At 42.7% G+C, this 22,147-nt stretch overlaps 1 protein-coding gene and 1 long non-coding RNA gene across 3 annotated transcripts; one reads left to right on the plus strand and one right to left on the minus strand.

Moving 5' to 3' along the window:
• Positions 1–304: 304 nt before the first annotated feature.
• Positions 305–13,995, plus strand: LOC135307688 (IQ motif and SEC7 domain-containing protein 2-like). Of its 2 annotated transcripts, none has more exons than XM_064432093.1 (4): positions 305–751; positions 1,568–1,744; positions 7,899–7,948; positions 9,354–13,995. In XM_064432093.1, the coding sequence occupies exons 1-4, from the start codon at positions 718–720 to the stop codon at positions 9,798–9,800; spliced, it is 708 nt and encodes a 235-aa protein (XP_064288163.1). In that variant the 5' UTR covers positions 305–717; the 3' UTR covers positions 9,801–13,995. The 2 variants fall into 2 exon arrangements, with proteins under 2 accessions (XP_064288163.1, XP_064288164.1); XM_064432094.1 differs by having other exon boundaries at positions 307–739.
• LOC135307689 (uncharacterized) lies at positions 11,676–20,718 on the minus strand. The gene is made up of 2 exons (XR_010368375.1): positions 19,648–20,718; positions 11,676–18,404 (listed from the first exon to the last, which is right to left on the minus strand). It is a non-coding gene; the product is annotated as an uncharacterized LOC135307689 (long non-coding RNA).
• Positions 20,719–22,147: the final 1,429 nt, after the last annotated feature.

The following is a 22,147-nucleotide window of genomic DNA, read 5'->3' on the forward strand; positions in this document are numbered from 1 at the left end:
GGGTGAAAAAACCAAATCAGTCCTTTTACTTCTTCAGTATGTGATTTCACAGATACTTTTAATTTCATTTTAAAGAAAAAAAGGAAAGTAGCATGTACAGGGAGAACAATCCAATAGGAAATACTAAATCTGTACCTGTTTGTGTGTCAACTCACCCGCAAATGGTGAGTTAAAAGATAATTTGTAGCATTTGAAATGTCTTCAAGTAGCCTTTACACTCAGCAAAACTTTGGTCACAAGTGGATAAGGTGATCATGGGATCTGTTCCATGAAAAAAAAATATCCCCTTAGATTTTTTTTTTTCCCTACTGTTTTTGATATATATTGCATATTGTGCCTTAAGGGCAGCAGCTACATAAAGATATCTCTCAGTATTTGTTCAGTATTTGACAGTTAGGCTGTTCCAATGTACCTTAGGGATTTTTATTCTAATTTTATGCTGTCAGACTTTTATTTCTCTGACTTTGTATCCTCTGTGGTAATATTACTAAAAGCTTTCCGGTTTTGTGGGTATTTTTATTAAAAGAAAAGTAATTGTATTAATCAGAGCTTAGTTTTTCTTGCCTTTTTCTTCCAGATTATCCCAATGGCATTCGGCTCACGTCAGCTGTTCCAGGAGCAGATATCAAAGTACTCATAAATTTCAATGCACCAAATCCTCAGGACAGGAAGAAGTTTACAGATGATTTGAGGGAATCAATTGCAGAAGTTCAAGAAATGGAAAAGCACAGAATAGAGTGTAAGTACAAAGGTACATATAATGGAGCATTTTCCAGCTAATCAAAATAATAAAAAGTAATATTACCCTTGGAAAATTTAAATTTTAAATTAAAAATTACCATTAATAAAAAGTATAAGAGTATAACACATTAGAACTCTGTAAAAGTTCAAAATAATGTGGGTTTTTCTGTGACTTTATCTTGAGAAGAAGGAAAAAGCCAATAATGCCTTAAGCCCCGGCTGAGTTCATTGACTACTATTTACTGCAGTGTAGCTGCAGTGGAATTCATCTTGGACAAGCTGCAAATAACAATGGGCAGAGGAGAGCTGGGTCTGTGATTTGTAGCATAAATTACAGGAAGAATTTTAGGGATAATTTGGACAGAAGAGAGCTGGGTCTGTGATTTGTAGTATAAATTACTGCAGGAATTTTTAGGGATAATGTGGAGAAGAAAGATGGATCCGTGATTTGTACTATAAATTCCTGTAAGAATTTTAGGGATAATGTGGACAGAGGAGAGCTGGCTCTGTGATTTGCATCACAAATTACAGCAGGAATTTTAAGGGCAATTTACCTCACACTGAAATTCCCAATGATGGCTCTTCCAATAAGCTTCATTGAATTTTTCTTCATTTCCGGGTTGCAATTCCTGTGGTCAGTAAGGAAGTCATGGTCCAAACCGATACATTTTGCTGGTAGTCCCGTGAGTGTCTGAAGATGAAATTTTATCCCATTTTCCCAAAAGAGAAATCCAGCTGTGGGTAGAGGGGTGAAACTCCCTGTGGGACGTTCTGGGTTGTTTCATGCCCACAAACACCCCTGTAAAAGCCCCCGTGTGTGTTGCAGCCGAGCTGGAGAAGCAGAAGGGGGTGGTGCGTCCCAGCATGTCGCAGTGCTCCAGCCTGAAGAAGGACTCCGGGAACGGAACCCTGCCCCGGGCGTGCCTGGACGACAGCTACGCCGGCGGCGAGGGGCTGAAGCGGAGCGCGCTCAGCTCCTCCCTGCGCGACCTGTCCGAAGCAGGTAAGAGCTGCCTCTCCTCCCCGGCTCGCTGCATGCCTCCACAAATAGCAGTAGTGGAATCTTACACTTCCAAGTAGCTCCTTACTCCCCCCTCCTCGGCTCGTGGTTAATTTCTGTTTGTTTTGGGTTTTTTTTTTTTTACCTTTGTTCTGTTAAGCGGCTGCTGTTTGAAAGTATTAAAGCCGTTGTAGGTTGCTATAGAAACTTTTAAAGGACAGTGAAGACAGAGGAAAAATTGTAAGTTTTTAATAAAACAGAAGTGACTGACTTGTGCTAGGAGCAATTCACTTGGTTTTCCTTTCTTTTTTTTTCATTGCCTTTGCTTTTTCCCCCTCATAGACTAGGCCTGGAAAGGGAAGGAAAGCTCCTGGTCTCTGTGTGACGAGCGCTTTCTGTGTACTCTGTGCTCAAGTGTACCTGTGTCACCACCTCGATGAATGAAACTGAGTGAAGCCCTACTAAATTCTCTCTAGAGCTGTGTAACACCAGTGTGCCCCTGATGCTCTTTTCTGGTTCTGTAACTCAGACACAGTTCCTAATTCTTGCAAAAAGAGGTTGTTGTGAAGTACTCTTTGCAACAGAACCAAAGAAGCCCTATTGGACAAGGATGCTGATAACCCACAAAGCCACTGATGTGTCTTAAGTTTTATTAACTGGTTAAAGACTGGAAAGCAGTGGTGATACAATTTGTTAGCCAAAGCAAGCCAGGGGAAGTTGGGCATGTTTTTATTTGATGGTTTGCCTCACACCTGGCATAGCCATGTAATCTTTCAGTGTTAAAGATTCCTGTCACTGACAAAAACTCTTATCTGAACACCATGTCCACTATTCAGAAAGTACTTCCATAGATAGTAGCAACTCCATTTTTTTTTAGTTATTTGGTTTTTAGTTCATAGGCTGTGTTGCATACTCTGCTTTGTTCTTTCAATTGCAGTGATGATGTCCAGTGTAGTCATAATTTCAATATTCTGTATATCTTTGGTAGTAGACACTACTTACCTATTTCCTTTTTTTTTAACTAAAGAGGAGACATTAGCTATGCTGCAATAAATAAAATTGTTGTAAACTGAAATGATAGCCTGTGTTTTGTGGGTATATGTATGTGCATACAAATATGTAGAGAGTGAGCTCTTTCAATTCTTTTCTTCTCTGTTTAGGCTTTCATACTCACATCTCCATGTGCTTCATTAAAAAGACTTAGGCCCTTGATCCAAAATCAGGCTGAAGTTGACTATTGGTGCTTGCTTGGCTTCAGCGGATTTTAGATCAAGCCCTAGTCTTCACCACTCTTATCTCTCAGATTTGAAGATACTTCATCTTTTTCTGTTGTTTTGGTTTTATTTCATTAGAATGAGAACTACCATATTGTTAATATGTGAGTTCAGTGGGTATCTGTACCCCTAAATGTGATTTCTGATTAATTTTTTCATTCCATTAGAATTACTCATCCCTCTCTTTCAAACACTGCCATGTATTTGAATTCATATTATGGGTTTAATTCAACAAACCAACATTTGTAATCACAAACACATTTCACAGGGCATGCCTACAACTGGCATGCTTCTTACTGAAAATAACCTTTTTCCATGACAAAAAGTAGAAATCACTCACAGACTGCAGGGTTTATCAATGAGTTTGTTAAACCCAACTAAACTTAATTTTAACCTGAAATAACTGAGAATTATGGAGAGCTTCTGTTTGGTCTTGTGCAGTGCAACTGACTTGAGAAACAACCAGCCTGTTATTTGCTGTGTTATTTGGTGGAATGACTTAAGGGAGATGATCCATATCATTCTGCCTTCTCTCAGGGAATAGCTTGCATGTGAGGCTAATTTTATTTTTAATGTGGGAGAAGTGATCCACAGAAAAGCAAAGAAATCTCTTTCAGTTAGGAAGATACTGCCCCTCAGTGATTATCCCATATTAAATTGCTTCTCTAAAACAGGCCTGAGTTAGGTTCCCTCAAATCCTTCTGTGGATGAAGCACAGGATGAACAAGGAGGAGGAACAGGAGTGTGTGGGCCTGTAGGAAAGTAGATTTTTAGAGAGACCTTTCTACCTTGAATCAAAAATAAATCTAACAAACAAGAGAAAATGGCCTGATTTCATATTTATGCAGGAAGGCAGGTAAATGTCCAGTGAACATTGCAAACTCAAAATTTTAACTGTTTATTCAGTGAAGGGAAATGTGACTGAACAGCATTTGGCTGCACAGGTACTTGACAGAACTATTTAGGAAAAAAATCCATTGCTGTCCCCCAGACATCCCAGTAAATGGAGGCTGTGGAAATTACTAAATTTCTCTGAGTGACAATTCAGCAGCTTCTGAGATCTAGCAAATACCCTGACTGATTCTGCCTCCTAGGCTGGGCATGCACAGAAAAGCAGGATGTGTCCATCAGGTATCCTTTCCTGAGAGTGTTTCCATGCCTTGGCCACAGCAGCTCAACTCCCAGCTGTGGGAAGGATGTGCTGAGGATCTCTTCACTGGGAGATGCTGTTGTTCCTTGTGCCTTGACAGTTCTTTCCATGGAATATAAAACAGAATGTGACATCCAAGTGTTCCAAGATGCGAATATGTCAAAAATATTTAGGGCTTTATTTTTCTCTAAAGATAAATGTATAATTTTTATTGCACATTCTTGAGCTGGAAGAACTGAATTTATTTTTTCCAGACCTTGAAATTCTTAATTTATACAAAAATATTAGAGCCAGGCAAATTTTAATGAATCTAAAGCTGAGTTTTATGAGTTTACAGAAAGATGGGAAAAGTGTGATGTCCCCTCATGGCCACTGTTCCACAGGAAGAATGATTTGGTCACTAAAGCAGAGCAGAAAGAGTTGGACTGGCTGTGTTTCCCATTCTGTTTCTCCCAGAAACAGTCCCATTGCACTGATTTTAGGTTCTTCAATTTGAATTCCAGCCACTTTGAATTGCTGGGGGACCCAGCGCTTTTACATTGAGTTTACAGAGGAATTCAAACTTTATTCCCACATCACTAATCTGTAAGGTGGGAGTAGTATTTACACACTGAACTGGTTTAAAAATTGCAGTTTTCTTGTTTGCCCCAGTACTCCACAACTGGCACAGCCAGGTAGTACTGACCAGGTGAGGGTGGTGCAGTGGTTCCTGTTACTGAGAGCTGGGCTTGTCTAAAACAGCCACAGGCCAAAAAAGATTACTGCAAAATCAAAACAAAACCAAAGGTATTTCCAGGATTAAAATAGTTCTGTTTCAGTGTGAAATCTTAAGATTGTACCTGTTTCACACAGAAACAAGCTGAAAATGTAAAGGTGGCAAACAGTACTTTCCCCCTCAAAAGTGGTCTCTCCAGTCATTGGAGAGAGTAATTTAACTTAAAACTTTTTTCCAAGCTTTCTCCCCCAAGACACTCAAAGACAAATCATAATACTAAATCATAATATCAAATCATTGATAGTCTTTAGCTATCAGTTATCTCACTGGCCCAGAAGAGTTTCAAGAACTACAGAGCAGGAGTGAGAAATATTTCCATGTACTGAGCTGATCTGTAGCCTAAACTGTGAGATCACCACACATCCTGTGATGTGTCCTGCACACATCCATTCTGCAAGGTGCAGTGGCCTTTATTAATGAAGCTCAATATTCTTTTGGCATGGTTAAGTTTGTAAAAATCTTGTAATCACTTCATATCTCTACTATAAATTTGAAATGTTCTTGGCCCTATATAGTGCATGTTCATATATGAGGCATACACTTGTGTAAGTTCAAGATATTTCTTGCAAGGAATATTCATATCTAACAGATAAGGTTAAATTAATTGAAAATTTATTTTTATAAATTAAAGTCCACTCTAACAGCCTTAAAATATTAAAGTAAGCTTAATATATTAAGCAAAACTAATCTTCACATTTGATAAATACCACCTTGCTTTGTACCACAGCTACTAATTATCCCGCCAGTACATGCTTGGGTGCAGTTCTAGTTCAGAATTTCCCTGAGATGCATGTGAAGGCTGGAGCTCCAGGGAGGCATTTCTGCGATGGGATGCTATCCCAAAGACCAGGGAACAGTCTGGAATAAACACACATTGGCAGGGGGAATGCTCCAGGGGATTTACTGAGTAAACCCACCACACTGCATGTCAGCACAGAATCGGGATCAATTTGTTTTTAAGAAAAAGAACTAAGCCTCTGTACGGCAGTAGTGCCTATCTGAGGGAAATTACAGGCATTTAAGGTGGATTTTTCTGTTTGTTCTTGGCTTTGCAAGTACTACTTTGCCCTGGAGTTATTCTGAGCAAAATTCCATCTGTCGCTCTCTGTCCGTATTTACTGTGTCCGTGGTTATTTGATCAGACTGTGACTCCTGCCATATGCAAAAGGCATTGGATTGTTGTGTTTTCCTTCATTTTTGGCCACGTTTAATGCCCCGTGTCAGCTCTCAGTCTTATTTGCAACCCTGACTGCTAAGTTCCGAGGTGGCTGCCACAGTGTGTTTGCATCAGCAAGCAAGAGGGGTTGGAGTGTTAATCAGTACTAATCCCGTTATCAGAGCAGCAAAATATCAAACCTGACTAGGAGTCAACATAAGGGATGAACAAACCCAGTTTTTCTTGGGGGACTCATAAGATAGTAGAGTTTGGCTGAGGCTAAAACTGCAGCAGGAGATGAAGCAGTGAGCTTTTGACAAAGAGCCCATCCAGGGAAATTGTTCCAAATCCCAATGAATTTCTCAAGTCAAACACAACACCTTGACCACAAACGCCTTCGCCTCAATTTAATGTCACTGCAGAGGGGTTGTACTGGGGAGCAACTCTTTTTAAGAGGGGAGAATGTTCCAGTAGCCTGGAACTGTAGCTCTTACAAGAAACTTGTTTCAGGGCAGTGTTCTGTGACCAACCAGGTCAATACTATGCTTATAAATCCAGCAGGTGGTAGTTTTTGGTCATCCTGATCCTTTGGGTAGTCTGAATTGCCCTGTGAGCAGTTCCACTGCTCTCTAGTTCTGATCACAGGTGCTTTTGGGGTGTCTGTGATGAGGGTACATCATTAATTGGTTAAGTGATGCTGAAATCCTCACATTCTCTGCCAAAACTACCTCTCCGTGTAGAAAACTCTGAATGCAGCCAATGCAGGGTGGAGACTGATATTTGGCCTTGCAGGAAAACAAGGAGAGAGTGCTGAGAAAGCTTTGGTTTCGAAAGCCCTGCAGATTTTAGGGAAGCTCTGAGCACCAGGAGGGCTCCTCAAAGCTCAGCTTTGTTTCTGCACCCTGCCAGGAAAGTATTCTGAAACTTTGCAAAGCAAAGCTCCACAAGTTAGCTTCTAAAAATCTCTATTTCCACTGCAGCCAGATGCTATTTTCTCTGCTGTGAAGTGAGAAAGAAAATCTGAGATCCTGTGTCCTATCCAGCCACTGAGGTCTTCTGGCTCTTTAGGCAAACTGTCTGGAGTTTCACGTGTGGGTTTAGGCAAAAGTTTTTGCAGTTTGAGACTGTTGGAGTACAAATCCAACATGCTTAAAGATAAAGCACTGCACAGCTAAACAAACAAAATCTAGCCATAATGTCAAGACAGATTCCAGATTTACTGATCAAAAATTAAGTTTAGGTTTTTTTTAAACCTCATGAAAGAATATTGTATGAAATCCACTGAGGTTCAAAGCTGAAATTGAAATTATAAATTCGATAAAATGATAAAACCGATGAAGTGATAAAATGGATTAATTGATAAAACCGATGGCCCTCACAGTGCCCCACACTGAAGTTCAGAATATTTCAACGTTAAATTTTGCATTTAAGTTAATGCCACCCCACAATTATATCTCAATATTTAAAGAAAAAAAAACCTCCATGGCCGATTAGCTTCCAGTAAACCAAACCCTTTAAAATCATTGCTGCTCAGCATCACAAGCGCAGCACTAAACCCAGCTGCCCAAACACCTCTACTTCAAAAGTTGTGCAAATTACCAACAAAATAATCACCCCCTGCTCGTGTGAGCCGATCCCCAGCACCAGCAGCTCTCCAAATTTCCACTGATCCCCTAGAAACGCAGGCAGGTGCAGGGAGTTGCTGTCCCTGCCGGCCCTGAAGCTGTGGGGCTGTGGGGCCGCGGCTCCTGGCGCCGGTCGTGTCGCAGTCTCTAATCTCTGCTGTTGCATGTCCTGGGCAGGCAAGCGTGGGCGACGCAGCAGTGCAGGATCGCTAGACAGCAATATGGAAGTAAGTAGGAAGTTCCTGATGTCTAGCTGGATGTGATGATGTGCATTTCAAACCTTTCTTTTATATACATACATATTTTTTTGCTCTTTTTTCTTCTAACATATATATATATACACATATATATAACCTGCCTGCCACGAGTAAAATGCATGCCTAGGCTATTCACTCTGTATTCTTCCAGCTTACAAAGCACTGACAGCTTGTTTTAGAGCAATGCCATTTTTGGTTTGAGCTAACCTTGTTCCCTTTGTTCCTGCCAGCATGGTTAAATGGATATGATGTGTCTTTTTGCCACCATTTCAGTCTGGTCCCAGCTTAAAAGCCCACCTTGCTCTTTGTTACCAAGTACACTGTTCTTGCTGTTTGATATTTAGCTACAACTATTGACTGTCATGCTCAACCATCCCCATTGCTTCTTTTCGAGTTCAATTGCTAAATGTATGCAGTCATGACACCATGGAATTGCACAGATAGGGCATGGGAGGACAAAAAAAATTATTCAGATAGGTGAATTCAATGTGGATTTCATGAGATTTCATTCATCTTCAAACCATTTATATATACTGTTCATGTCTCTGAATTCAGCTTACAGATTTTTTCTTTTTTTTTTTCTTTTTTCTTTTTTCTTTTTTTTTTTTTTTTGTGTTTGCTTTAGGTAGATTACAGTTTAAATCTAGCATACTTTGCCTAACTACTCTTGTGTCCCATAACTCTTTAAAAATACAAACCCTCAACTTCAGCAACTAAATTCCAGGCTAAATAATAGAGAATGTTGGACCATAGGTCAGAAAAATATAAGCACATAGAAATGTTAGTGGCAAAAATGGTATGGTTCCATTTAACACAAAATGCAGAGGTAGGCCTGAGAAGCAGCACTGTCATATATAGTAGTGGAAAACTGCTATAAATAAATATTTAAATACCATTTTAAAATCTGAGCTGTAACTGTAATATTTGCTGCTGTATGTTTAACTATTTAGGTTGCATTTAATCTAGCGCTTTTTTTTTATGGTAAAAAAGCAAGTTTGGTATTTTTTGCAGTATTTTAAAATGTATTTTTCCTTTAAAAACACACTCGTAGGTCTTATATCATGTTACATTTCCGTGACATTTTTTTTTTTTAATTTGAAGTCATATCACTTTATGTCAAAATATTGAGAGAAAATCACCCAATGCTTAACATCCTCTAAGAAGGGCATGAGTGCCCCACTGGCCACTTAGGGAAGGTGGAGATAAAATTTCCCCTAGAGCTCTCTAACATAATCCACCCATGTTAACCCTAAAGGAGGAGTTTGTGGGTCAGTGTGAACTTTTTCTTTTTTTTTTTTTTTTATTTTTTTTTCCCTTTCCGAACATTTCAAGATATTTTTTTTTTAATTTTTATTTTCTATTAATTTCTTTTTAGGGGTCCATCATTAGCAGTCCTCACATGCGCCGAAGAGCTACATCAACCCGAGAGTGTCCATCTCGCCCTCACCAGACTATGCCCAACTCCTCCTCACTCCTAGGGTCCCTGTTCGGTAGCAAGAGGGGCAAGCCCCCCTCGCAGAGCCACGCGGCCGCGCAGACCCCGCACCACGCGGAGGGCGCGGCCGCCGCGCCGCACCCGCACCACGCGCAGTTCTGCCACCAGAACCCGCCGCCCTACCACCACCACCACCACTACCACCCGCCCCCGCACCCGCACCCGCACCAGTACCACCAGCACGGGCACGGCCACGGGCACGGCCCCTACCTGCCGCACGCCCCGCACCACGGCCCGCACCACGGCCCGCACCACCACGGGCCGCCCCCGCCGCCCGCCGCCGCCAGCACCAAGCCCAAACACAGCGGCATCAGCACCATAGTCTAGGCCTAAAGACCCTCCTCGTGACTCTAGTTCCAAACCCAGCTGCAAAGGCACTTAGAGGAAGCAACAAAATCACACCGTCAGTTTTTACCCAGGCCGTTTAATGAGCTTAAAGGCTTGCTGTTACTAAATAAAATAATTCCAGTTAGCCCAGGCCATACTGGTTTTACTTATCTACTGGATAGATGTTCACCACCATCTGGTTAGTTCTTATTTCCAAACTTGCCTTGACAACGTGCTGCTTGCTGAATCTGAGGAAAGCTACCTTTTACACCAAACCCCTGGACAATTTTACACACATAATGAAAAGCTAGCCTATGGAAAAAAAACAGGGAAAAAAGTCAGACAGAACCAAGTGTTGCATTCTTGCTCTTTTACTCTCAATGGGCAAAAAAAATAAGTAGACCTGATATGGTTGATGAAAGTACGTAAGTAAACTTTATATAATATAAATATATACATATAAATATATATATATATATATATATATATATATATATATATATACTGTATAGTTAACATTTGTGCTTGGAAAGAAATTTTTTCAGTCCACAAAACTAGCAGTATAGACTTTACAAGGAATTCCACTTACTTGATAGGACAGTATAATAGATGAATAGCATATGAAAGTAGACCAAAACCATTAAACGTTAGAAACCAATTTCAAACATTTCAGTATTTTCATCACAAGTCCCCTGGACTTGTTAAGATTTCTAAGCAATCATTACTAAATGTGCCAAGTAACATAGCATTTAAATGTTATAGTCCAATACTGCTTTGTATAAATCCTTATTTTATTAACACGATGATATCATACGTAATCAGTATTAGAGCTGCTCTGCTATTTCAGGTAAGCAAACTCGTTAAGATGCAGTAATTATTCCGTAGCAATGGAGGGTGCCCACCTACCAGGGGGCACCTCCGAGCATTGGTCACACAAGTTTTTAGACACTTTAAAGGCTGTGATAACTGTGAATTTACATGATCCACATTTCTTTTGTAAGCATATGGATTGAACGAGCACATGGGAAGAGTTCCGCCAGGTGCATGTAAACACTGCAAAAACATTCATCTCAAACATGAAAATGGCAAACCTCCATCCTTCTCAGCTACTTTGGTTCCTGTTTACCATAATTGCTCATTTTTACCCCCAGCGAAGCTGAATTCTAGTCCAGAGTGTTTCCAGTGGAAGTGCTCTAAAACTTGAAGGTTTGCTTTAGAATTTAGTATAGGGTTTTTTTATATATATATATATATATATATTAAAAAAAATTCAAAATCTGTAATTCCATGTAGCCATGTGCTAGCAATGAAGTGGCTTTACCATTTTTACTCATCACATTTGTTAGTTTGAAACACCCAGCACTCAGCAGGCTGAGTTTATGCTCAAACCTTCACTTCCATAGTCCAGTTAGTTGCAAGACATCACATAAAAATAGGCTGTGCTGTTGTTGCTTATGTGTTGTAACCAAACAACTTGCAAATTTCTCTACAATTTGTATCCCGAAATCCTGTACAAAGTTATCCATGGCACCTACTTTGTAGTTTCAGCACTTTGAGCCACTGCAAGGACTTAACACCTAAACAGTAGAGACAAAGGAATCACAACTGCAAAACTGTACCAGCCTAAAAGCAAACCTTGAAGAGGATGAGCAAAAAGTTCCAGTGAGAGATGGGTAAAAGTAATCACAGCTCCAACCAGTCGGGTTTCTGTGGAACAGAAAACAAACAGTAATAAAAGCGTCCCAAATCGGGAGGACATGGGAGCAACAGAGTGACTTGTCCTGTTGGCTTGCTCATGGCATCTCTAGCGTGGGGAGGATGGGAGAGGTTCAGTCATTTTTTCCCTTTCATACCATGGATACCACAATACCAGCAGAACTGCAAACTGAGCACTTTGTTCACCTCCACAGAGAGCAAATACAGCAATCTAGAGTTTAGCCTTTTGTTTCCAGCAGTCCACGTTTGTTTCACACATGTGCAATATGTTTTCCCCTTCTGCTCCTTCTCCTCAGAATGATCTCCATGAAAAGAAAACAAGTGATTATTATTCTTTTTCTGTGTCACTCATTCTATTCTAAATTCTGCGGCTTACCTTAAGAGGGCTCACCTGGGTCCCCTGAGGCTCTGTTCCTTGCAGTTTAAAAAATATATACTGTTCTTATAAGGGAAAGTAGAACTGTCTGCATGTCATCTAATGTTATTAGTGTGAGGCTACACTCTACATATTGTATAATTGCAAAATATATCAGTGTTACTGTTGATATTAGTTGAAGTAAAGTGATAACATGTTTCAATATGTAGACTTTTCTTCATACATCTGTACCAATAGTAGAGTCTAACTGTAATTTATAGGTTGTTCCAGAAAAGATGAAGAACCATTTAGGTGCAAACATCTCTGAGAAACTGCATCTTTTAATTAAAACAGAGGTAAGAAAGCTCCTCTTCACTGGGTGATGGAGTCTGTACTTGTTTCAGATGCAGAGGCATAATGGAAGTAAAATTCTGTAGATGGAATAAAGGCAGAATATGCAGTAGCAGTGGAGAGGAAAATCTGACTCACTGTGTTGATTAACGCTGAAGGTGTTAAATCTCCCAGATCTGCATTTGCTTTGTGTTTAAAAAACCCTTTCATTCATTTAAATTAGAGTTACATATATTCTGTGCTTAAACAGTGAGCCACAGTTTAATGCCTGCCCACTGATTTTCCATGTGCAGTCAATGTATTTGTGAACCAAAGTGTTGAGGAGATGTCACAAACGTGCATGCACAGAAACATTTCCACATGGTTCCATGGACACTGGGGAGGAGAATGTGCCTGCCCTGGGCCTGCAGGGAGTGTGAAATCACAGATCACTTGGAGGCTGGTTAGAAACCAAAACTGGTAACCTGAGAGCACGGGATTTGGAAACTCTGTTCTTGCTCTTTCAAGCCAAGGAGGAGAAACAGTGGACTTTACTTTTTTTTTTTTTCCTAGTTTTGTTCTGTTTTGTTTCTTAGACTATGTGTTTCTATGTACTCCAACCAAACAAAAGTGTCTTGGTGTCAGCACAAGTCTCCAGACCTTTGCTGCTTGTATAGGGTCATAGTAAAACCTCTCTGACTCCATCCTTGATCAACAGTTGCTTAGAGCAGTGTGGGTCGTGCCTAGAATAGGAGAATTCCAGCACTTAACACTGCCTGGGGTTAAGAAAATGAATTAAAATGAATTCTTCAGCCTGCAGACAGGAGTAGAATGGAGAGGGTTTTTTATCAGATACCATTGCCAATTACAAACTGGTACAGAACTGCATAGACTGACCGTGATTCTCTCTTCCCATAAACGATGTGGCAAAGCAGTAATGCTGATTTGGACAAATGAAAGGGAAATGTAAAGAATGAAGGTGTGGCAACAACAAAAAAAATCTTTTCTGGGACAACAATCAAATATATATTTGGGGTTTTTATTCTTTTAAGTTAAGAATGAAATGTAAAACAATGTAAAGAAACAAAGTTCATCCTAATATAATGTGCGCCTTGTATTGCTAAAAAAAAGAGTCTAACATACAGTGTAGAATGATTTTCCCATCATGTACTGCATGCAGCAGAAGCCTCTTGTTTCTTGATAAAATGAGCTGAAAGACAGTCAGCAGATATTTAAACACTGAATCTCTAGATGTTGACTTGCTGTTCCATATGAAGCTGTGTGTTTTCTGCAGTTAAGCATGCATTTTGCTGTTCCCTTGTAAAATACCATCGCACTTCTTGACTGAAAAATGGATTCTCGTGTATATATTTCAAAGAAAAGTGGAACCAATAACAAGATTCAATTTGGAAAAGAGAAAAGGGGGTGGTGCAAATGGGACCAGTAGGGGGAAGAGAGAATTATCTAAATTGTACATAGTGTGTAAATTAGCATTACTATAAGTCTGCAGTCACTTTGAGGTTGCCTATCTCCTGCTAGGAACTTAAATCAGCTTTGAGTTGTATTAAACTGTTAGAATTAGGTCTTGAATGCAGACTCTTAAAGACTTCAAAAATCATTATGCTTACAAGAAGCTTCTGTTCTGGGGAGGCTCGAGACCCCTTTTGTAACTCTGGGGAAGAAAGGAGTGCTTTCATTTTAATATGCATTCTGTTTGTAAGTAGTAACAGACCCTATTGATGTAAAACTATAACTGTGATCATGTGGAGAAATCAAATAAATCATTTAAAACTCTTTGTTTCTCATTTAATGCAATCCAAGAGCTTCAACTCTTCATATTTGAAATGAAGGAAATTCCTTCCAATGGTATCCTGGCCCTGCTGAGGCAGTGGGATTTGTGCTGCTCACTTCAGAGGGGCCAGGAACTGAGGATCAGGTGGAGGAGGTGGTGAGTGGAGTCTGTGACCCGTCCTCACTCAGCTTGGTGGGGTAGTGCTGAAATAAATTGAGTTCTAGAGTCACTAAAGAGCAATGAATCCAACAGCCAGATGTGCAGACAGGGAGAGAGTGACTCCAGCACCCAAATGTGCAGACAGGGAAGCACGGCAGAGGTCCTGGTGGACAATTCCTAAACCCTCGAGCCCCGGAGAGTGCTGGCAGCTTTGAGACCTTCTGTCCCAGGGGCTGTGTGTCCAGCTGACCCCAGGCAGCCTCAGGAGCTCCTGTCCAGGGCACTTGTGCCCTGCCTGGGCAGGGCCCCGTTTGTCCTTTCCAGGGTCAAGTCCTGGGCTGCTCCGTGGAACCCCCAGGAGCTGGCAGTGCCTCGTGGCCACGGGCAGGGAGCCCCGGACCCCTCAGCCCAGCACCGAGTAAGTACTGCCCAGTTACTCCTTGTCCTCTGTTTGTGTGTCTCAGTTTCCAGCCCTGAAGGATCCTTTGCCACACGTGACCTTCCCAGTGTTTGAATTGCAGTTACACTTTGACAATCACCTGTGGATATTCCATTGTGCCCTGAACTTGGTGCATTTCCAGCCTTTCCAGGAGATTGTAGTGTGTTCTGGAAAGCCTGGCCAAGCTAATGCTCAGCTGTCAGTTAAACTAAACACTATGTTTGCTTCTGTTTTCTACAAATTTTAGGACATTCTTGAATTATTTTGTGGGAATAGTCAACTATGACCTCTTTCTGGAGGGCTGTAATTTCAGGATGCGCATCTTCACCAATTTTTTTTTTTGGTAGGTAAGTACCCACTTACCATCATCCTCTGTGCCACTCTGAGCTGTGGGAGCCCTTTGAAGGTGACCAGTGAAACATCCTCTAGTGGAAGTAGAAGAATTTGCAGAGCTGTTCTTCACTGATGCTTCTATTCCTGGTTTAGAAATTAGGATTTGTAGAACTTTAGCAGATTTTGAGAAGACAAGAGGTTTGCACGTGGCAGTGCACTCACAGATTGTGGGAATGAGTCGTCATGCAATAAACAACTTCTCAAGCTCTTCTAGATAGCAACTTTTTAAAAACAGGTTCTTTCCCAAGAATTTTTGCCTTTTTTTTTTTTTTTGTTGAAATAAAGAAATGCAAGATTAAAAGGACAGAAAAACAAAATAAAGATCTTCAAATGTTTTATCTGTATCTTTCTTCAGATTTTTGTTGACTTAACAATCAATGAATTCTATTTAACTTTGTTTTTTTCCAGTTGGCCTTAATGATTGATTTTGATTCAGAGTTTCATAAAAACAGGTATGGTATTTTAGCATATATTTATTTTAATAGTTGTGTAGTGTTTTATTCATCTCCACCCTGTGTTACAGCTGCATTAAATACACCTTTTCCAAAGGAATCTTTCTGGATTTTTACCCTGCTTAGTGATTTTGGTGCCATATTTTGTTGATGTAAAATTCCTGGAAGGGAACATAGCACAACCAATTTAATAGAAATATCTGAACCACACAAAAAATTCATTTTAGGTGTAGTTTTTTTAAGTAAGCCTTCTTTCTGTTTCCTATTATTTCAAGAATTAAAGACAAATCCTGTATTACTCAGCAAAAGTAAATCAACTTCAGGATGAGGCTGGTCATGAAAGTTAGGAAAATCTTAAATTAATATTTCTGCTGGAAGTACTTCCTCAGCTAAGCAAGACTTAAATGAAAGTTGTGTGTGCATGATGCTGACTTGAAGCCATCACTTCTTCACTTTTTCAAATCTTTAGATTTATCATTTTTGCCATGTGAATAATCACACATTTTTAGGGATAAAATGGAAAAAAAAAACAACAACAAAACCTTTATTTAGCATTTTTGCAGTAACTGAGATGTGAAATTAGCAGCATGGTTCACGAGACACAGCAGCTGAAAGCAGCCACAGGAGAGTGCAATCCATCAGCTCTGCTGGGTAACGGCACCACTGGAGCTTTCATTTATTTTTCATCCTTGGACACAGTGCTTTAGACAGGTCTGTGTAATGAGCAAAGCAAAAATAATCTGTCTTTAACAAGATGAGCAGAGGAAATTCATTCCAAGGCAAATGAAATATTAGGAGGGCATGATGGAAATGTCTTTTCTCTGCAGTTTCTCAGCTCTGCCACAGCACAGTGCCTGGTTTCTGATGAGGAGATGGGCCCTGGGTGAGTGTCCAGGGAAGTGGGAGAAGCAGGGACCGTGCAGGAGTTCTGTGACTCAGCAGTGGGATCAGAGTGAACCAAGGCTGGAAATTAGTTCATTTAACCATTGCCAGTCTGACTTTGTAGTGATTTTTTATAGGAGCAGAGCTCAGCTGAGTGTGGGGCCCTGAAGGGAGGTGCCCACCCCCTGAGCATCTTCCCCCTCCACCAGCTCCCCGTGTTCTCTTGGCTGATATTCCTTCACTTGCTGGCTAATATTTCTTTATGCCCATCTCCAACAAGGAAGAACATTTTTATTTAATGATTCATCCTGTATATTGTCCTTGCCATCTTTCTGGTAGTCTCGTGTCTCTGCTTCTGCCTCAGCCCTTACACCAGGCTCCAAAAAATGACTCTGCTGTAATTAAAAATAACATCCAAAAAAACCCCAACCAAACCCCAAAAAACCAACCAACCAAACACACCCCTGCAATCAGCAGAGTTTGAGATGCTTCTGTTGTCCTTCAACCCCTGAAATTGGAAGAGCAGCAACATTTTCCAGCCCAGTGACGAATGTGCTGAATATTCCAATTCAGACTTGGAGCATCCCACGTGTTTATAGCCCTGAATTTTCATGGCATTTCAGCAGGTTTTAAAAATGTCCTTGATTATGTGCTAACTCCTCTGCTATGCCAATCTGTACATCTTCAAAATCTTTTGTTTGTGTATTTTGTGCCTAAAGGAGGAGGAAACTTTGTTTCTGCTCTTCCTATTTTTTTTCTACTAGTACAATATGCAGTTTCCTGGGCTGTTGCAATATTCCATTACCCTCCTCACAAATTTCCAGACTGCCAGCATAGCTTCATGAAAAAAAACCCACAAAAAACCCAAACAAACAATAACAACAACAACAACAAAAAACAAACAAAACAAAACAAAACAAAACAAACCACAAACAAACAAAAAAACAAAAACAAAAAAAACCCACAAACCCAACCTGTCTATATATTAGTAGTGAACCACAGGGGACATGTCCTCAGCAATTCCTCTGACTGCAGGAATTTGAAATGCCTTTGAAAAAAAGCTGGTGAAAAAGCACTGGCATTTTGGGTCATCTGTTTCTCTTCCCAGATGAGAAAAGGGAGAAACAGATGCCTCATTGAACTAATAAATAAATAATAAATTAAATTAATAATAGAAATATTTAACATAAATATATAAATAAATTATTTAATAGAAATACTTAAATTATTTAATATAAATAATGTAAATAATAGTTTATTAATATTGTACTAATAATTATTAATGAAATGTTCTTGAGTTCATGGAGCTCTTCCCTTGTCTCTGACATTACAGTGCAATGAAGGTTATTTTGGCAAAGAGCTTCTTGACCCATGTCCCTTCTGTATCCATTAATAGTGCCAAGATGTGCTTTAACCAGTTGCTGCAAGGTCTTTTTATAGCCAGCCTTGGCCTCTCACTCATCACTGTCCCCTGGGTGTGACATAAAGGCAGCACTCTCCAGGCTGGCCCACAGCTCCTTGGGTGCAATCCCACAGCAACAGCTTCTTTCCTGCACTGAGCTCAGGTCACCTCCCCTCGCTGAGCCAGAAACTTGAGTTCAATACACTCTCCGGCACATTTTCCCTTGCTTGAGAAACTAAATCTTATTTGGCTGTTAAAAAAAATTATAGCGTGAAATAAAATATAAAATACTTCAAAACATGAGGCAATTTAGTGCTTCCTTTTAATCTAACATGGCAGAGCTGATGGACAATTTCCCTGCAAGTGCCACCTGACGTTGTGAGAGTCCCTTTGACTAACAGAATGGGTCTTTATTTTTCAGGTGGTTTCTTAGATGGCCACAGTCCAGTCAGTGTGAATGGACAAGAGCCTGGACGAATTTATTGATGTATTTATACAGTGACCATGTTAACATCTGGGTTTCAAACACATCACATCACTTGCACAGCCCACAACCAGGAGCAAAAGTGGAAATACCCGTTCCTGCCCTCACCTTTCCCAGGATTTCATATGTGAAACAGCTTTTTAAAAAAATGTTCCAAGTCAGGAGGTGATGCAATGAGCACATCATCGATGAGCACACGCCTGTGGGAAAGACAATTATGGATGTCAAGTGCAAAACTTTCATACCATCTGTCAGCTTGAACAGGAGCAAACAATGATTGCATAAAGAGAGGAGGAATTGTATGCATTTTCCTGGAAATGCTGCAAAGCCTGGTGAATGTTTTTGTAAAGTGGTTTAGTAACACTTTTTCAGTAAATAAAATATCTATGTCTCAAAGACCTAAATGTTATCAGGTCATTTTATTGCTGAATACCAGTTTTTAAGCAGCTGCTGGAAAAATATGGAAGAATAAAAAGGAAAGCTGAAGGGTATTTTTATTGTAGTCATTTACTGATATCCACTTCTCTTGCATTAATTCCTTCTCAGGAAGAAATGTTTCCGCTTCTGTGTGGAATGGGCTGAAATGGACATCACTGTGGGAGTTGTGGTTGTTCACAAAATGTGGGTTATGAGGAGCTGTAACAGCTGAGGGATTGGATGGCCCAGGAAGGGAACCTGAAATGATGGGAACACGTGGATGAATACCTCAGTGGCAGAGACAGCAGAGAGGAGTCATAAATAAAAGTGGGGAAAGGAAAAGGTTGGGCATATTGCTGAAGCAAAAGAGAAAAATACTGTTTTAACTTTTTTTTTAGTAGATGGTGCAGTTCTGTGCAAGGCAGTTTGAAGATGTGTCAGGTCAGGGTGGAGGGATTCTGCAGAGAACTGCAGCTGCCAGCAGTGTGATTTCAGCTGTGGTTACACACAGCACTGGATGGGAGAAGATCTGTGGTGTGGCACCACTGGTGCCAGCGCAGGGACAGAGCATTCTCTGTGCCAGTGATGGTCCACCTGCAGTTTCGTGCTGTGGGTGTGATATCACCCCCTGTGACTGGAAAACCCCAGGTGTTTATTTATTTAGGATATCCCCACAATGCCATCCTCATGCTTGCTGAGTGAACACACAGGGTGGGGTGTGCTGGCTGCTGCCTCAGTTCTTGTGAACTTCATGATGAGGCATCTTTTCCCTGTGCTTCCCAACTGCCCAGCCTTGTTTTCACTCTTTGGATCATTTTCTTCAAGCAGTTTGTACCACGCTCTGTTTATCCTTTCTTTCAAGCTGCCACATCACCCCTACATCACCAGAACCTGCCTGACTTGTCTCAGGAGAGGGTGGCCTCAGTTTAACCCTTTCATTCCTGATATTCAGTCTGGCAGGTGTTGTGGGACCTGCACCTCTCCTGCCCAGGAAGATAAAAAACTAATTTTTTAATCATTTTTTACCTCTCCTGCCCAGAGCTGGGATGTGACACTGCTGTGGCAGTGCCACCCAGGTCCCCTCAGAGGGACATGGTGTGGCTCTGCCCCATTAACCCCACGTGTCACAAGGCTGAGGCGTGTCCCCTTCTATCCATACCATCAAGCACTGGCACCTCATCACTGCACCCCAAAGACTGCCAAGTGCTGCACCCAGCTCAGCGTTCCCCACCCATTGTTTGCTGCCCGGGAGGATTAGACATCACCTCTTGCTTTTCCACCCTTCAAAAGCAAAAGAAGCAGGATAATGTTACTTAATCAGAGCTGAGCACATCCTTACCTTTTCCTGATCCCTCACTCTCAGCCCTTCTTGTTCCCTACTTGCAGTACAGTCGAGAGGCAACCAACATGGCAATTTATTTGGGTTACAACATTAAAGGATTTTCATTTTATGAGTCATAAGTACAGGAAGCAAAATAAGTGAGTTCATTAAGCCTGTGTTTACTTGTTCTTTTTGCAAATGCCATTTTGTCACATTCTGCAGTTCCACACAGACCAAAGCAAAGTGAAGGCAGGTGGACATGGACATGCCTAAAATGACAGAGTAGCAGCAGCCTTTAAAGGGATTATTTTATCTGAAATAAATAGTTCAAACAAATTAATTCTACCCTTGAGTAAATGAAGCTCAACACGCCTTTAACAGCCCTTCTGTGTCGGTGAGCAGCCCCAGCCACCTGCAGGTGAGGCAGCGGCTGGGGGGTGATGGTGCCACAAAACTGACCGTGACCTCCCGTACTGAGTGCTTCTCAGCCAGATTTCAGTGAATATCAGTAATTTCACACAGGTTTGGCACCTGGGTTTTTTAAAAAAAGACAAAACCTGCTGCCAGAGGGATGGCAGGGAAAGTGAAGGAGGAGGGGGATGCTCGGTGCAGGGCAGCGCTCTCGCAGGGCACAGCGAGCAGACAGGTCTTTGACACTTGTTTATGTGCGGGAAGGGCTGCAGGAGTGCGGGGCCGCTCAGGGGAGGTTGGAGCTGCCCACACCATCCTGCCCCGGCTCCCGACACACGGAGCAGGGGGAGTTAGGCTTGGATTTGGGAGATTCGGGGGCGATTTCCACGCTGCAGCCCAGCGTGTCCCGCAGCTCCAGGAGGGGAAGCAGCGATCCCTGCCTGCGGTGCTGCTCGCGGGCTGGCCTGCGCCGCTGCTTTTGCTTCATGAGGGCGATTCAAAGGCTGCACCAAGAGCTGCTTCTCGGCGGGACCGTGCGGCTCGGGCAAGAGCTGCCGGGCCGGGGAGGGGAGGGCACCAGGGAAGCCGTGAGGAAGCCGTGAGGAAGCCGTGAGGAAGCCGTGAGCGGCGTTACTGCGGGCCCTGCGAGCGAAGCGCCGCGGGGCTGTGGGGCCGTGCCCGCCGCAGGTCACCCGGATGGAGCACATCCCCGCGGCTCCTGCGAGCGAAGCGCCGCCCCGTGAGGCGGTGAGGCCGCGGGGCTGTGGGGCTGCGGGCCGTGCCCCGCCCCGGCGGGGCCGGGCGCTCGGCGGTGCCGTCAGCGGAGCGCCGAGCGCGGCCATGAGCGCGGTGCTGCTGCTGCTGCGGGCCCTGCGCTCCGCCCGGCCCCGGCCCCAGCCCCAGCCCCAGCCCCGGGCCGGCCCCGCGGCCTGCGCACGGCCGCGCCCCGCCGCGCCTTCGCCAAGGAGCTGTTCCTCGGCACGCTGCGCAAGGTGGGTCCGCGGGGGGCGGTGGGGGCCGGCCGCGCCCGGGGGTCGCTGCCCTTTCACCGGCGGACAGCGGGGCTGGCACGCACCGGGGGCTCGTCCGCAGCAGCGCCAGGGCCTTTCCCAGCTGCTCATCCCAGCCCGGGCTGCGGGCGTTGCTGTGAGCCCTCGGCAGGGCCCGGCCCGGCCCGGCTGCCCCGCAGCCCCCGGGTCCAGCCCTGCGGAGCTCCCTGCCCTGGCTCTGTGTGCCCCTCAGCTGCAGCCGGGTAACTGAAGGGAGCCTTTGCACACAGAACAGGCGATGGGGCTCAGAGTGACCCAAACAACGCCGAGAGCCCCTGTGCCTGCCAGCCCCGCGGGTCCCCTGGGCGCTGCCTGTCGCCGTGCTCCCCCTCTGGGCATGCCGCTGAACTTGGATGGCTTCGTCCTCTGGTTGTTCTTCAAGGATGGAGGCTTCTTGTAAATCTCTGCCTACAGTTTTGGTAGGAAAGATTGGTGTTCTTGTGGTGCCTTGAGATGCCACTGGACAAAGAAGTTAAAATCTGAGATGGAACGCTGTATTAAGCAGAGTTTGTAACTGCAGGGCTTAGAGTGTGCATTTATCAGAGATTGCAGGGTGAAGTAAACAGAAAGAAGGAATAATTCAAATCCACTGAAATGAGTTGAGCAATAAAGTCTCTTTCAACAGAGCTTGTCAGATAAGGTGTTAAAACAGGCAGCACTCAGGCTCCACTGTGTTAAACCCCTCTACAGATGTGTCTCGGGTGTTTCTTCCCTCAAGTTTCAACACAGCAGCTTTCTGAAAACC

Source organism: Passer domesticus, chromosome 9, assembly GCF_036417665.1.
Source record: "Passer domesticus isolate bPasDom1 chromosome 9, bPasDom1.hap1, whole genome shotgun sequence".
Taxonomy (NCBI): Eukaryota; Metazoa; Chordata; class Aves; order Passeriformes; family Passeridae; genus Passer; species Passer domesticus.

Excerpts from the sequence above, each read along its gene's own strand:
- LOC135307688 (XM_064432093.1), top strand. The coding sequence starts at position 718 with ATGGAAAAGCACAGAATAGAGTGTAAGTACAAAG. Across the intron at positions 752-1,567 it reads AATAGAGTGTAAGTACAAAG|CCGAGCTGGAGAAGCAGAAG; the intron begins GTACATATAATG and ends TGTGTGTTGCAG. Across the intron at positions 1,745-7,898 it reads GCGCGACCTGTCCGAAGCAG|GCAAGCGTGGGCGACGCAGC; the intron begins GTAAGAGCTGCC and ends TGTCCTGGGCAG.